The sequence below is a fragment of the Anabrus simplex genome, chromosome 2 (genome assembly GCF_040414725.1).
Source record: "Anabrus simplex isolate iqAnaSimp1 chromosome 2, ASM4041472v1, whole genome shotgun sequence".
Taxonomy (NCBI): Eukaryota; Metazoa; Arthropoda; class Insecta; order Orthoptera; family Tettigoniidae; genus Anabrus; species Anabrus simplex.
Genome location: NC_090266.1, coordinates 458,054,224 through 458,071,493, shown reverse-complemented (window position 1 = coordinate 458,071,493; position 17,270 = coordinate 458,054,224). Strand labels below are relative to the sequence as shown.

General features: G+C 38.3%; 1 protein-coding gene across 5 annotated transcripts in view; it reads left to right on the top strand.

The window, feature by feature from the left end:
• Positions 1-17,270, top strand: part of LOC136864187 (FHF complex subunit HOOK interacting protein 2A) — a 354,492-nt gene that overhangs the window by 321,176 nt on the left and 16,046 nt on the right. For 4 of the 5 annotated variants that reach the window (XM_068226197.1, XM_068226196.1, XM_068226193.1 and 1 more), the window contains one exon: positions 12,102-12,550. The exons of the other annotated variant lie outside the window; for it this stretch is intronic. Coding sequence is in view for 1 of the 4 variants with exons in the window: in XM_068226196.1 (XP_068082297.1) it covers positions 12,102-12,168 (67 nt within the window). In the remaining 3 variants the exon portion in view is untranslated. Of the gene's footprint in view, positions 1-12,101; positions 12,551-17,270 lie in introns of those variants that run through there. 5 annotated transcript variants of the gene reach the window in all.

Here is a 17,270-nt window from a genome sequence, read left to right as displayed (position 1 = left end):
TGAGTGTATCTATATCTCAAAACTTTAAAAGTTTACAGATGTAAAAATTGGTATTTAGAATCTTCTTTAAAAATAAGGAAACAAGAATTTTTTTTGTTTTTGGGAAATGCCAATGGGAGGGGTGATAAAGGGTGAAAAAGGGGTTGAATGCCTTTAATTAAGATACCGGTACTTATATCTCAGAAACTGAAGATATTACAGACCTGAAAATTGGTATTTGGGATCTCCTTTAAAAATAAAGAAACACATACTTCTTGGTTTTGGAAAATCCAACTAATGGGAGGGTGAAAAGGGGGGTGAATTTTTAAAATGAGTGTATCTATATCTCAAAACTTGGAAAGTTTACAGATGTAAAAACTGGTATTTAGAATCTTAATTAAAAATAAAGAAACACATATTTTTTTTGTTTTCAGAAAATCCCAATAGGAGGGGTGAAAACGGGGTTGAATGCCTTTAATGAGGATACTTGTATCTCAGAAAGTGAAGATATTACAGACCTGAAAATCGGTGTTTGGAATCTCCTTTAAAAATAAACACTTTTTTTTTTTGGAAAATCCAATTATGGGGGGGTTGAAAACGGGGGTGAATTTTTAAAATTAGTGTATACATATATCTCAAAATGTTTAAAGTGTACAGATGTAAAAAATTGGTATTTAGAATCTCCTTATAAAATAAAGAAACACACATTTTTTGGAGGGGGGAATCAACTTAACAGGCTGGGGTAAAGTAGGAGTTGAATTCTTTTTATGAGGATACTTATATGTCAAAAACTGAAGATGTTACAGTAATGAAAATTGGTATTTGGAATCTCCTTATAAGTAAAGAAACTCGTAATTTTTTGTTTTTGGAAAATCTACTTAAGGGGTGGTGAACAGGAGTGACAAACGGGATGAATTCTTCAACTGAGTGTACCGTATCTCAAAAACCTAACATGTTACAAACCTGAAAATTGGTATTTGGAATCTGCTGCAATTGTAAAGGAACAAGCATAATTTTCTCTCTGAAAATCCACTTAAGGAAACGTGTTAAAGTGCGTAAAATTTTTAAATGAGCATTTGTACGGTATAGCTTATATCAAAAGCTAAACATGTTAAAGATATGAAAATTGGTATTTTAATCCCTTTTAAAAATAAAAGTAACACGTATTTGTTTGTTTTCAGAAAAGAAAAACACTTCAGTGGGGGGCGGGTGTAACAAGGACTATAAAGGGGGTTGAATTCTTTTTATGTGGATACTTATATTTCAAAAACTGAAGATGTTGCAGACATGTAAACTGGTATTTGGAATCTCCTTTAAAAATAAGGAAACACATATATTTTGTTTTCGGAAAGTCCCCTTAAGGGGATGAAAACAAGTGAAAAAGGAGATTAATACCTTTTATGAGGATACTTATATCTCAAAAACTGAAGACGTTACAGACATGAAAATTAGTACTTGGAATTTCCTTTTGTTTTTGGAAAATCCTATTAATGCGGGGTGAACAGGAGTGAGGTAGGGGATGAAATTTTAAAAAAAGTATATCTACAGTATATCTCAGAAATGTAACATGTTACAAACATGAAAATTGTTATTTGTAATCTCCTGTAAAAGTAAAGAACCATAGACAATTTGTTTTCGATAAATCCATATAAGGGGAACTAGAAAAAGGGGTATTTTTTAAAATGAGATTATTTACAGTACATCACAGAAACTTAACATGTTACAGACGTGAAAATTAGTATTTTAATCTCTTTTAAAAATAAAGAAACATGTATTTTTTGTTTTCAGAAAAACAAGGGGGGAAAGAAGGTAGTTGAATTATTTTTATTAGGATACTGATTTCTCAAAAACTGACTATGTTACAGAATTGAAAATTGGTAGTCGGTGTCTCCTCCAAAACTAAAGAATTACGTTGTGTTTTGTTTTCGGAAACTCCATTTAGAGGTTGGTGGTGAAAGTGTTGAAAAATTAGTTGAATGCTTTGTATGAGGATAGTTATATTTCAAAAACTAAAATGTTGCAGACGTGAAAATTGGTCTTTGAAATCTCCTTTAAAAATAAAGAAACCGCATTTTTTGGGCGGAAATCAACTTGGTGGGGGATGAAAAAGGAGCTTATTTTTTTATGAGGATACATATATCTCAAAAACTGAAGATTTCACAGTTGCGACAATTGGTAGTTGGGAGCTCCTTTATAAATAAAGAAACACACTTTTGGGGGGAAATCAACATAACGGGGTGAGGGCTGGAAAAGGTTTTGAATTCATTTTATGAGGATACTTACCGGTATATCTCAAAAACTGATGATGTTAAACATGTAAAAATTGGTATTTGGAATCTCCTTTAAAAATAAAGGAACACGCACTTTTGCGGGGGGGGGGGGGGGGGTGGAGGGGGGTGCTGAAGAAGAAGTTGAAATCTTTTTTATGGGGATACTTACATATCAGAAACTGATTATGTTACAGATGTGCAAACTGCTATTTGTGATCTCCTTTAAAAGATACACGTATATTTTTTCTTCGAAAAAACACTTAAGGGGTGAAAAGAATTGATAACTGGTGAATTTTTAAAATGAGTACCGGCATATCTACTTTATGTGTCAAAAACATAACATGTTACAGATGAAACTTCATATTTGGAAAGGTAAGGTAAGGGTTATTAGGCCCGAAGGCAGGATCGAACCTCCGCAGAGGTGTTCCTGAGCTGGAGTTGACGTGCGGTAGGGTGGCCAGTTCCTTTCCGCTCCTCCATTCCCTTACCCCCCACCAACAACGTGTGGCAACCCATCCAACTCCTGACCACGCCAAAAGTTGCTTAACTTCGGAGATCTCACGGGATCCGGTGTTTCAACACGGCTACGGCCGTTGGCGATATTTGGAAAGACCTTTAAAAATATTGGAATATGTATTTTCTTTTCCTTTTAAGAAAAGGCACTTAATGGGGGTGAAAAGAAGTGGAAAAGAGTATAATTATTTCTTACGAGGATACCTATATCTCAAAAACTGACGATGTTACAGACGTGGAAATAGGTATTTGGAATCTCCTTTAAAAATAAAGAATTATATTTTTCGACTTGAGAGAAGAATGTTTCTCACATGTACAGTTGTATGTCACATGGTCATCTGAGCCCCAAAAATCAGTATCACAAATGTGCTTTACAAAGAGTGTCTGGGGGTAAGCTTCTTTTTACACTGTTTGCTTTACGTCGCACCTATACAGATAGGTCTTATGGCGACGATGGGATAGGAAAGTCCTAGGAGTGGGAAGGAAGCGGCCGTGGCCTTAATTAAGGTATAGCCCCAGCATTTGCCCGGTGTGAAAATAGGAAACCAAGGAAAACCATATTCAGGGGTGCCGACAGTTGGGCTCGAACCCTTTATCTCCCAGATGCAAGTTCACAGCTGCGCGCCCCTAACCACATGACCAACTCGCCCGGTCACCACTTAATTTTTCGACGAGTTTTTATACATTAAGGATTTTTAGATAATGTCTTAGTACACTAGCGAGGAACGATTACTTTTATCAAGTTACAAAATCCAAGCGAGCTAAGCCGCGGGTAACAGCTAGTAAAGAATATATCTACTAACTAGTTTGAAGGAAAATCTTACTCTAAATTGAGGCAAAAAGAAATTAACTGAATCTGAGTTCACTAAAAGCCATGTCACTATGTTATCTGTTTCTATGGGCAGTGCATAGTCTTAAATGAGAAGAGTAAAAACGTAAATGGGATAGCCTAAGGTACTTAAATCTAATATGTAATTTTTGGTTTCATTCACATGTCATTCACTCTTACATTCATTGTAGTCCTAGACGAGCAAGACTTTTTAATATCTTCCGAAATCGTATTCCATAACCTCTAAGTGGTGACCGGGAATGAATGGCTGTAGGTATTTGTTCGATGTGGTGCTATTTCAGGTAGTGATCCGGAACGAGTATTAATTTTGTGGAATGAAGAAAGAAGCCTAAAATTGGGTGATAGATAGGTTGGGCTGTTTGTAGAAGGCAACTAATAGACAAGGGTCATTTGGTGGGTTTTTCTACGGTCATTTAAATGTAACCATGCCAACTTTTTGTAGTATGGTGTTACATGAGCATCATGTCGGAGCTGGAAAGCATATCAAATGCAAGAGTTCTGTACAAGTTGTAGTTTTGCTGCTTGTTCACAAGTTAAGTCAATCGGTATGCTGTCACAGTAGTCAAAGATTTTAAATAGAAGTGTTTGTATGAGTTTTAATTACCAGGCAAGTTGGCTGTGCGGTTTGGGGCGCACAGCTGTGGGCTTGCATCCGGGAGGTAGTGGGTTTGAACCCTACTGTCGATAGCCCTGTAGATGGTTTTCCGTGATTTCCCATTTTCACACCAGTCACCTTAATTAGGCCATGGCAGATTCTTTCCCACTCCTAGCACTTTCCTATCCCATCGTCGCCATAAGACCTATCTGTGCCGGTGCGATGTAAAGCAAATTTTTTATATTAAAACTTTTTACAATTAATGTATTTAATTGAGATTAATCACTTGTAAAGCAGATTGTAAAAATTGTAAAAAGTTTTAATTTAGTGAGAGAACATTATTATAATGCTTTTAAGGGATAAAGGTATGCATGTACCTTTCTGCACACAGTAGTTATATATTCATTCCAGGTCAGAGTCTCGTTTAAAGTGACCCCAAGGTTTGTTACTGTCTTGGAGTATGGCTCTTCAGTATTATCAGTGGTAAATGGAGGAGGATTTTGATTATTTTTTAAAGCACATAGTAAAATTTTTTGTTTACAATTATTATGCTTTGAATCTTTTGTGGGTTGATGAGTAAGGAGTTGTGTCTGGCAAATGTAATAAGTCATCGTAGGTTTGAATTCAAATGTTGGATCAGTGCAGTTACAGCGAGCGGACAGGCTATATGGATGACATCACTGCTACAACTGCTCGCTAATGCTTTTGCTAAAGTCGCACATTGGTAGAGCAGACACTATAATCATTACTTTATCGATAAACATTTGATTTTTGCAAGAAAATACCCGAGCTTTTGCAATAACAATATTACATCCTACATACATGCTGAAATTTAGTATCCGGGATTTAAAAAACAAATGCAGAATCCTTCATAGTGTTTCACAAGTTATGTGATACTACCGCTGAGCTGGGCCTGTGGGAGAAAAAAAATTAACCGGGGACAGATTAATGGATATCGACATAATTGACCTTTTTAACAAAACCAGTGTTTTTTCTCTGCCATGAGGAACATACTCTCTGTTTTGTATGTTGTTCCACCCACTACAGTTACTATAGAACGGTCCTTCCTTATGCGGTTTGAGGATTAAAGACCTAGCTTGGGAGCACTATGGGAGAGGAAAGGCTGACTGGATTACATTTGATGAGTGTGCATTGGAATTTCATCAAAGAAAACCATGAGATGGTCGAAAAAGAAGCTTTAAAATAATTTCAAAAAAAAACCTATTCTAAAAATTAAACTCTGTATATTAAAAAAATTATAATATTAATCACATGTTATAATAAAGCAATTATAGTAGTATAATAGGACAGTTTGGCGGCCACCACCACCACAGGCTCCCAGAGGCCTCCTCCACCACCACCACAGCCAGAGGCCTCCCAGAGGTCTCCTCCACCTCCCGCGGGAAATTTGAATTGGTAAACAAAGCCACGTGCTTTTTGACAGCTGTCATCGACAACAACGCATCGCTAACCTCAGTACTGCCATCTTGACGGGCCTAAACCTCAGTGGTACCAACTTAACCTCACAAGCGCGAGATTTGAATCGGTAAACAAAACCACGTGTTTTTTGACAGCCACTTGCTTTTTGACAGACAACAACGCATCGCTAACCTCAGTACTGCCATCTTGACGGGCCTAAACCTCAGTAGTATCAACTTAACCTAACTAGCGCGAGATAAACAAATCCACGTGTTTTCTGACAGCCACGTGCTTTTTTGACAGCTGTCATCCGCCATCTTTAAACTACAGAGCACACGATGATGGTAGAAAATCACGCAACCATTCTTTCTTTTCACAACCCTTTAAAAGAACAAGATCTGCTCTTGACAAATGTGCATTCATCATTAAAGGTAGAAAACGATAAGGTATTCCTTTTTCTTCCCACTTCAAACCTAAATTGTTTTCAATCCACTGAGTCTGCTTTTTATCTTCATCTGTTTGCAAACAGTAAGGGAACGGTGGGCTAAATACTAAACTAACAAGTTTTGGTGCCCACAACACACTGCAATCTAACACAGCCACCTCTTTAAACACAAATTTGATTCCGTTTACTTTAAAGCCTTGCACATCAACTATTAATGTTTTCGTCATGTTTGCACTCCACTCTCTATCACTGTTTCTCGAAGACTAAAGCGTTTAGTCAACGAACGGGTTTAAACATGTGCACCTACAATAACGTCATCACTGCAGCACGTGCTTACTCTAGCTCCCCCGATGTATTATTAAACTTGTTCGAATTTACCGCCACCACATTTCAACTAAAGAGTGCAGCACCGAGGTAAGCGATGTAAGATAACGGTAACTGTGTTGAATAAAGATGGCTGTTTGTCAAAAAGAATTTTTCAAATTATCCGCCACCACATAGAGTGCGGCACTGCACTCTCTTGATTAAAGATGGCGGATGACAGCTGTCAAAAAAAAAGCACGTGGGTTTGTAAAGCACGTAGAATTTACTACCACTACAAAGAGGGCAGCACGGTGCTCTCTAGATTAAAGATGGCGGATGACAGCTGTTAGAAAAAAGCATCTAGATTTTAAATTGCTTGCTACTACGATAAAGATAGCAGCACGGTGCTCTGTTGATTAAAGATGGCTGCTTGTCAAAAAGATTTTTCAAATTATCCGCCACCACATTTCAACTAAAGAGTGCAGTACTGAGGTTTGCGATACAAGATGGCGGGTGACAGCTTGTCAAATAGATATTTTTTCAAATAGTCCGCCTCAAAGGTAAGTAGCTAAAGAGGGCAGCACTAAGGTTAGCAATGCAAGATGGTGGATGACAGCTGTGACGTAAAAATTACCCGCAAGATAGCAACACGATGCTCTTTTCATTAAAGATGGCAGCTTGTCAAATAGAATTTTTCAAATTAACCGCCTCAAAGGTAAGTAGCTAAAGAGGGCAGCACTGTTCTCTCTGGATTAAAGATGGCTGCTTGTCAAAAAAGAATTTTTCAAATTATCCGCCACCACAAAGAGGGCAGCACGGTGCTCTCTTGATTAAAGATGGTGGATGACAGCTGAAGAGCACGTAGAATTTGTTTCCAAACAAGAGCACGTGGAATTTGCCGCTACCACATTTCAACTAAAGAGTGCAGCACTGTTCTCTCTGGATTACAGATGGTGGATGACAGCTGTCAGAAAAGCACATGGGTTTGTTTCCAAACAAGAGCGCGTAGAATTTGCCGCCACCACATTTCAAAGGTAAGTAGCTAAAGAGGGCAGCACGGTGCTCTCTGGATTAAAGATGGCGGATGATAGCTGTCAAAAAAGCGCATAGGTTTGTTTCCAAACAAGAGAATGTAGAATTTGCCGCCACCACATTTCAAAGGTATCTAGCTAAAGAGTACAGCACTGAGGTTTGTGATGCAAGATGGCGGATGACAGCTGTCAGAAAAAAGCAGGTGAGTTTGTTTCCAAACAAGAGCACGTGGAATTTCCCGCCACCACAAAGAGGGCAGCACGGTGCTGTCTTGATTAAAGATGGCTGCTGTCACGTGGAATTGCCTGCCACCACATTTCAAAGGTATCTAGCTAAAGAGGGCAGCTCGGTGCTCAAAGATGGCTGCTGTCAAAAAGCATTTTTCAAATTAGCCGCCACCACATTTCAAAGGTAAGTAGCTAAAGAGGGCAGCACTGTGCTCTATAGATTGAAGATGGCGGATGACAGCTGTCAGAAAAGCACGTGGATTTGTTTATCTCGCGCTAGTGAGGTTAAGTTGGTAGCACTAAGGTTTAGGCCCGCCAAGATGGCAGCACTGCCGATGACAGGTGACGAATTTACAGCTACTGCGATAAAGAGGGCAGCACAGTGCTCTGTAGTTTAAAGATGGCGGATGACAGCTGTCAAAAAAGCACGTGGCTGTCAAAAAACACGTGGATTTGTTTATCTCGTGCTAATTAGGTTAAGTTGGTACTACTGAGGTTTAGGCCCGTCAAGATGGCAGTACTGAGGTTAGCGATGCGTTGTTGTCTGTCAAAAAGCACATGGCTGTCAAAAAACACGTGGCTTTGTTTACCGATTCAAATCTCGTGCTTGTGAGGTTACGTTGGTACCACTGAGGTTTAGGCCCGTCAAGATGGCAGTACTGAGGTTAGCGATGCGTTATTGTCGATGACAGCTGTCAAAAAGCACGTGGCTTTGTTTACCAATTCAAATTTCCCGCGGGAGGTGGAAGAGACCTCTGGGAGGCCTCTGGCTGTGGTGGTGGTGGAGGAGGCCTCTGGGAAGCCTCTGGCTGTGGTGGTGGTGGAGGAGGCCTCTGGGAGCCTGTGGTGGTGGTGGCCGCCGAACTGTCCTATTATACTACTAATTATGTTTATAGTGACTAGGAAAATAAGTTTTCCAAAATCTCCAGTTTTATAATATCCCCTCTTCCTCCCCCAACTAACGTGGGCTTCCCCCCCCCCCCCATGCTTCCCATTCAGTTTCTGGGTACGACCTTGGGTGACATCATCTCATAGTCGTCATCAGGGTCATATTGCTTGTGTGAAATGAGAATTTACATCATCAAATGACATACTGGAATACATGCTCAGACAATTTGTGACCTATACCCATTTGATGCAACTGTTTCCATATCATTGCTTATAATAATAACTTCCTCAGTTTGAATATACTTGCTGTTGCAAATGAAATGCTTCACTTTGCAGAAGGTCGTTCAGGATCTCTGACGAGTTTGAAGGCCGCTGGCAGCACTTATCGCTTGAGTACGTCAAAACGGGGAGTGATAATTCATGTCAACACTGAGAACGAGTGCATACAATTTCGTGACATTAGCTGCAACGATGCCGAAGCGGATTGACCCTTACTGGGAGGGCTACATAACCAGCTCTTTCCAATGCTCAATATAGCTATTCTGCAATCCAAGGAATGTGCAAGAAGCATGATTTCATGATATCAAAGAATGGGATTGGTGCTGTATTGAATAAAAAATATTGAATAAAAAAAGGCAAAGGCTGACTCGGCTTAATTCCAGAGAGGAAAATAACAGGCAAATCCATGACCAGCCACCAGCCATACACCAGAAGTGGTAAGGAAAGTGAAGGCCTTTGTCTCAGATGGTAATCCTGCCCCCCAAAGGACCACTGCACGTAAGTTGGGGATGTCTGTTTCAACAGTTAACACCATAATCAACAAGGAGCTGCAATTAGAAAAGCGGCATAAGCGCCAAGGTCAGAAGCTGTTGCCTCGTCACATTTTGGAACGTCGTACTAACGCAAGAAAGCTGTATTAGGGCTATCTGGCAGGGGACAGATGGAAAAATGTGGTGACATTAGATGAAGCATTTGTGTACCTTAGTGATAGTAACAAACCCTGCTTGATTTACTACCTCCGTAGAGACAAAAATAATTATCAGACGTATAAAGAATGCTAGGAAAGTTTTCCAAGGGGTTTCATGATCATCGCTAGATACTGCTACAGTGGCAAGTTAACTTCTTGTCATGTCGCTAATAACGCAAAGGTGAACTCTACATACTATCAGCAAGAGGTTTTAATACCCATTTACAACACAGATATCCCAGCACTGAATGGGAGGGCGAAAAGTCAGCTAGGGGTACATCAGGATAAAGCATCCAGCCACACCTCTTGTTCGACTCGTCTGTTCTTAGAGAGAATGGAGGTGGAAACTGGAATCCATGCAATTCCTTTTACTGACATTCCAGTGAAGGCACACGACGGGTCACCCATGGACTTCTGTGCCTTTGGACTCCTATAAGGCCTTAGGGAATAGATGGACATGCTAGCTCTGTGAAAAAGTCTGCTGCAATGGAAATTACGTTGTTGGGCTATAGTTAGAAATGCTGGCTTTCCAATTGAGCATGATCGTTGGTGGACACATTGGCTTTTCATAATCTAATTACCCTTCAAACATCAAAACATCAGCCCCAGAGATCCCGAACAACCTTCTGTATTTCAAAGGGTATGGTAATTTTCAAAATCAACAGTGATACCCGTTTACTTAAATCCCTATTACCATGCATTGCAATTTGCCATAACCAACTTAATTTCATCTGTTAGCCAAGGGGAAGAGCCGGCCCCGTGGTGTAGGGGTAGCATGCTTGCCTCTTACCTGGAGGCCCCGGGTTCGATTCCCGGCCAGGTCAGGGATTTTTACCTGGACCTGAGGGCTGGTTCGAGTTTATGTGATTAGAGTTGAGTAGCTATTTGATGGTGAAATACCGGCCCCAGTCTAGAAAGCCAAGAATAACTGCAGAAAGGATTTGTCATGCTGACCACATGACACCTCATAATCTGCAGGCCTTCGGGTTAAGCAGCAGTCGCTTGGTAGGCCAAGGCCCTTCAAGGGCTGTAGTGCCATGGGGTTTGGGTCTGGTTTGGTTTTTAGCCAACGGAAAGGCACGTGAGAAACTTGAATTTGCTTCTTCAGAGCATATTTGTCATCCTGCCCTAATATTAATGAGTTCAGTCTGTCAACCTTAGTATCAATGTCATTAGTCAGTAGTATGTTATTCCAAGGCAGTCAATATGCTTCAGTTTGTTATAAGTCATTGTCAAAAATCTTTGAAGTCCCTTTGCATTATGTACTGTACCTAGCTTTGAATTTTATTACCTTGAGTGAGTAACATAAGTAAATGAGATCATAGATTGAAATACCTGTTTCAGCAGTCTGTCCTTGTTTTCCCACTTTTTGTGGGTGGTTTGTAATATGTGGTTAGTCTCGTCCAAAGTCAGTATATTGAAGTCCATGCCATTGAATAGGTTTTTAAAGGATACATACTCATTACTGGTAGTTGGTAGCTGGTGTTAAAATACACCACGAATGATGATGTTCTCATATAGTGGCATAAACTGTGAGATGGACACTTCAGGGTCAGATAAGTGTCGTATGTCATGGGGCTTGTATACAACTCTGCTCGTGATTCTTAACCAAAATCTCAACAAACATGAATTCAGGTCAAAGGGGAAATAAGTAGCTATGGCAATGAATAGTGCAATCACCCCTAGTACGATTTAAATGATCTTGGCAAAATATTTTGATATATATATGCCTTATGTTTTTTTTATATTTACACAATAACTATGCTTATTTCAGAAATTTATTTTAGAATGAAGTAAGTACACTGTACAAAAGATTTACCTATTTGTATGAGGGTTGGAGCATAAATCATGGGTTGTTTTTTATGAGAATCAAAGTGTGGTTGTAAAATATAAAATATATAAATGAAAGGATATGGGCAATGCAGAGAATGTGGGTTGGAGTCATCCACAAGAACCCATTAACATTTTATTGTCGTAGTTGGAATGACCTTGCAGCTTTAGTGTTACATTAGCATTGCAACACGCACACGCACGCGTGCGCGCGCACACACACACACACACACACACACACACCCACACCCATTGCAAGACCATCTGAGTAAGTCCCCCACAATATGCTGCCAACAATACCGGAGGAACCAAATACCATCTGTCTAACTGTGTGCAGTTTGGGTCATCTGTTGTTGCAGAGCATTTGTAGTGTCCTCTTGCATCCCAGACATTCAACCATATAATAGTTCTTTCACTTTTAGTATCAAGTTGAATCCACCTGGAGCAAGGTCTTGAGAGTATGATAGGTGGCCCAATACTCTAGCGCTCCCGTAGTTATTCTGCATGGCGGTCTGCTTACAACTGATTTAACATCACACTCTGAGCTGTGACCGTAAATCACTCAGCCATCTAGCAATGTAGACACATACCATAAATGCTAGGTTTGCTCGAGACATATGCCATCTAATGATATAATCGTGTAACTTTGAAGAATAAAATAGTTGTCATGACTTATGCCCCAACCCTCATATATAGTATATGTATGTAATCCAACTAGTAGCAATAAATGACATTCTTTGTCTCTGTCATAATATTAATAAGATGTTTTCTTTCTACTTACAGAAGTATTACATCTGTTAAAAAGAACACCAAAGTACAAAGATCTCGTAATCATGCTGCTACATCATGATACTATTGTATATTTGTAAACATTACTGGATGTAAATAATTATAAGAATTAAAGTTTTAATATATTGAAATTTGAAAATAAGAGTAAACTTTTATGTCAGAAATTTGTTTGGGTGGTAGATATGCCAACCACAAAAGAATACATTGATATTTATTCCTAGGTATATTTGAAAGGACATTTTGAAAATATTTTTCTATAATCTTATTTAATGATTTGTTTTTAAAGCTGAAAATCCATGAATATTTGATGTTGCCCTGATTTTCATGATGATGTGCCTGTGATCTATAACATATTTCACTTTTGAATACCAGTCATTTTTTGTAATTGTGAGTAATAAATTGTAATCTATTTTGCTGAAGATTAAATATTTCCTTGCCACTGACCTGGTTTTGAGTTTATGAACATCAGATTGGAACAAGTATTAGCCAAGAACATTTTTCAAAGACAGTTTCCTTTTAATCCATCCTTGTCTGCAGTGTCTAAGTCGTCATATCCCTAATATGATGAGGCTGACTTGAAAAGTTTTCTAAATTAAAGACAAATTTCTTATCATTTGAAATGTATACATTAGGTACTGCACCCCTCTACTCATCCCTGCATTATGCCTTCACAGCTAACTGACTGAATTCATGCAGTATAACTTTATTTTGTACAGTGCAATAAATGCATTTATTATTTACTATTATTTAACTGTACTCTAGAAATGGTAATGAGGGAATGGTTTAGGAAATGTCCCCCCAAAATAAAGATTGGCCGAAAAATCAAAACAAATTGCCTGGGTTTTGCTGATGATTTAGCATTACTAGCAGTGGACATAAAAGAAGCAAAAACCCAGATAACAGAACTTCAAAACATTGCAAATAAAATTGGCCTCAAAATATCATTTGAAAAAAAAAAACCAACACAGCTAAAAGAAGTCACCATAAATGGTAATAAAATCAAAATAGTAACTCAATTTAAATATCTTGGAGAAGTAATAACACACAACCTAAATGAAAAAATCTCAATCCAAATAAGAACAAATAGAATAGCTAAAGCACAAAAATTAACAGGGGATATCTACAAAAAGAAGTGTCTATCAATAAATACAAAAATAAAACACTACAACACAGTTATAAAGCTGGAAGCTACATATGCAGCAGAAACACTCTTTTACCTGAATAAACAATCAAAGACTGACAGACTTCAGAAAATTGAAAGGAGGATTGGAAGAACCTGCATCAACAAAAAATACCAGAAAGATGGACAGTGGCGGTTAATACCTAACAAAGTCGTGTACAAAGAGCTAGAACCCATTACAGATACTATGCGTAAGAGGAGACTGGGATTCTTTGGACATATCATGAGGATGCAGAATTCGAGACTTCTGAAACAACTAGTACAACACAATCTTGTCTCACAAAATACCACAACAGGATGTAAATGGATCAGAAAAGTAAGAGAGGATCTGAAGGAAATAGGCCTTACAACAGAAGACACCACAAATAAGATAAAATTGAATACAAAACTCAAGAATACAAACCTCCGGTTTACCCTTTCACAAAACAAACCAACAACACTCACATTTTCAACTGAGGAAAGGGCACTAAGATCGGAGTGTCTGAAGAAGTACTGGGAGGACCGCAAAGCCCGAACAATCCCTTCAAAGAGACCTGTACGACGGACTGACTAAAGTGATCCTATGTGGTCATAAAAGAAGAAGAAGAAATGGATTTCCTTCAACCTTCTACTCTATCACCTACTACCAAGCTAAGTAGTAAAATGTATTAACAAAGAATGAGGCAGTGTTATTGGCTTTAACTTTGCACTGTTTTTTATGGTTTGGACAGTGCCTTCTAAGTCAGAGAAAAATACCTCTAGGTCAGTTTTAGAGTTCAGTTATATACAGTTGACGAATCTATTTCAGGAATGTGCGAAAAGTCGAGGGTGGTTTTAACGTTGGGGAAGAGAATTAATTTCATGTGGTGCTGTCCATACCACATAAATCAGTGCCAAATTAAAGTCAATAACCCTGCCTCATTTTTTGTTAATACATTTGACTACGTTGCTTGTTAGTAGCTGACTGATAGTAGACCAATTTTGCAGAGAGAAAGCATGGCAAAAAGCATACAAACTGCATATTGAAGACCCCACAGCAAACAATGGCTGGCTTGAATGTTTCCTAAAAACAAAAAACAACCAAAAAATCATGGCATTCTGAAAAATTGTTGTGGTGGAGGTGGAGACATTTTAGTGAAAGATATTGAGGAATGAGGGAGTAGATTTCCTTCACTCCAGTCAGGATATAAACCTAGAGACATTTTACAATGTCAAGAATACTGGGCTTTTTTGTAGGACTAATCCTTACAAGTCCTTGAAAAATCAGGAACATAAAGGAAGAAACCTGGCAAAAGATGGTTACAATTTTCTTCTGCTGTAATACTATGAGTGACAAGGAGCCACCATTCATGACAGGAAAATGAGAAAGGCCGTGGTGTTTAAATACCACTGACATGAACCTGGCCAGTGGATGATATTTGCCATATTTGAGCAACGGTGTGAGATTTCGTTTCAGGAAAAGAAAAACAAAATTGGATTCTTTTTCTTCTTATTATTATTCTTATTATTGTTGTTGCTATTATTATTATTATTATTATTATTATTATTATTATTATTATTATTATTATTATTATTATTATTATTTTTGAGAATGTACCTTGTCCCCTCGAAATTGAGCTATCTGATATTGAACTGATACTTCTACGCCCAGCACATAACTTCCTTAACCCTCTGGTCCATGGGATAATTTAGACATACAAGCTGCGATAGTGGAAGGTTTCAGTCGCTAGTAGCAACTGTAGATGAAGCTGAATGTATGTCTGACTTATTGAAAATATTGAATATCGGTCTGCTATTTTATTTACCAAACCTATCTTGGAACTCTGTGAAGGAAGAAACCATTCAGAAATGTTTCAAGGATTGTGAAATTTCCAACACAGAACAATGTCAATGTAGCTCCACAGCTGGTCATAGAGAATCATCTAGAGGGACTTCAGACATTGGTTACAAGAGCAGGAACATTATATGATGCTGAAATGGATGTTTTGGTTCAATGATTTAGAAGCTAACTGGGAGACTCGACTTCCGAGTCATTTGTTTAGTGAAAGCCATTTCATTTCATTTTCGGGTTAGTTAATCTATAACTGTTAGTTCTTTAGTCTGTCTAAACTAATTTGTGATTAAATAAAATTTAGAAAATACCTGAAAAAAGTTGTTTCTTTTTTCAGGTATAATCTGTTGTTAAATGTTTTATTTTCCTAATTTGATTCAACAGACTGAAGAACCTAATAGTTAAGAGATTCAGAGTGATTGTCAATGTCAGTTCTACGCACAGTACAGTCATTTTTAAAATGTTTGTCTCATCTCTCTTGTTTGTACAATTCTATAGCAGATATCATTTCTTTTTACAGGGACATCTTTGTCCGAGGGAAATGAGAATTCCTCAGAGAGTGACAAACAGAGCGTTTGTAAGTGTGCATCATTTCTCAAGAAAGGGATTGTAGCTCTCTGCAATTTACAATCACTATGTCAAAATTTAGATAAACAGTATGGCAAAAATACGGTGCTTCAGTCCCTAACAAAAGTTTAAGATCATGTGGAGGGGGTTTTATTTTTTATTTCGTTTTTACACTTGGCTTTGTCACACCGACACACATAGGTCTTATGGCGATGATGGAATAGGAAAGGGCTAAGAGTTGAAAAGAAGCGGCCATGGCATTAATTAAGGTTCAGCCACAGCATTTGTGTGGTGTGAAAATTGGGAAACCACGGAAAACCATCCCCAGGATTGTCGACAGTGGGGTTCAAACCCATTATCTCCTGAATAAGATCATGCTGTATTTTGTGATAATTTTTTATTGAAGGGTAACATTTTTTAGCACATTGACAAATAAATCATATTACTAGATTTGCTGTAGTACAGACGAACACACTTAAAATTTCTTCCATTTAACTTCAATAGAATGCAAATAACTTGTTATTTCTAAAGCAAGTCTTTAGTGTAAATATTTTCAGAATTGTGCAGAAGAGAAACTCTGTGATCAGTTAAATCAGAACACTTTTCTCAAGACTGGGCTCGTTGGCCATGTGGTTAGGGGCGCGCAATTGTGAGCTTGCATCTGGGAGATGTCGGCAGCCCTGAAGATGGTTTTCCATTGTTTCTCATTTTCACACCAGGCAAATGCTACGGCTGTACCTTAATTAAGGCCATGCCAGTTCCTTTCCGCTCCGAGGCCTTTCCCATCCCATCGTTGCCATAAGACCTAACTGTGTTGGTGTGTCGTAAAGCAAGTTGTAAAAATTAATTTAAAAAACATTGTTCATGAAAAAATACACATTCTACTTCATTGACATCGACAAACTTTGTAATTACTCCCGGGTGTGTGGCCTCCGAAGAGGCCTGGTGCGGGTCTTGCGAGTTTACGCCGCATAGACGACCTGTGCGTCCTTGAGGATGGGGCCCTATCTACGATGAATTCTAATGACAGTAATAATTAAACTTATGTTTTATGGTCCACTTTTTCAATACTGCAATGTTTGCATTACATTCTTAATCTTGGTTAGAACTAGTTTCGGCCTTGACTAGGCCATCATCAACCATAACATAAAATTGAACAAATACATCAAATGACTAAAACAAATGCACAAACACAAATAACATCAAAAGATAATAAAAATGAACTATATGGACAACACGTAAAATGAAATTAAAAAGAGACTTTAAAGTCCTTGGATGCATTGCATCACATTAAAATGTTAGTGCTTCTTGTTAAAATATTCTTGAAAATGCTGATGGAGATTGTCATAAACGGCACACAAAGATATGATTAATTGGCAGTTCATAGAATGCAGTTGGTAGAAATTCGCAATTCAGTGTGGTGTCCATGAAGTTGGCCTAAATAAATTGTAGTCAAAATTAATGAACTAAAAGGAGAGAGAGTGCTAATTAAATGACATAATTTATATGAGACTTACCTTATGCTACGACATGTGGTGCGTGGCCTGCTGTGTGCCTTACTAATGGGGAGGAGTTGAGATTGGATCAGAAGGTTCAAAGGGAACAC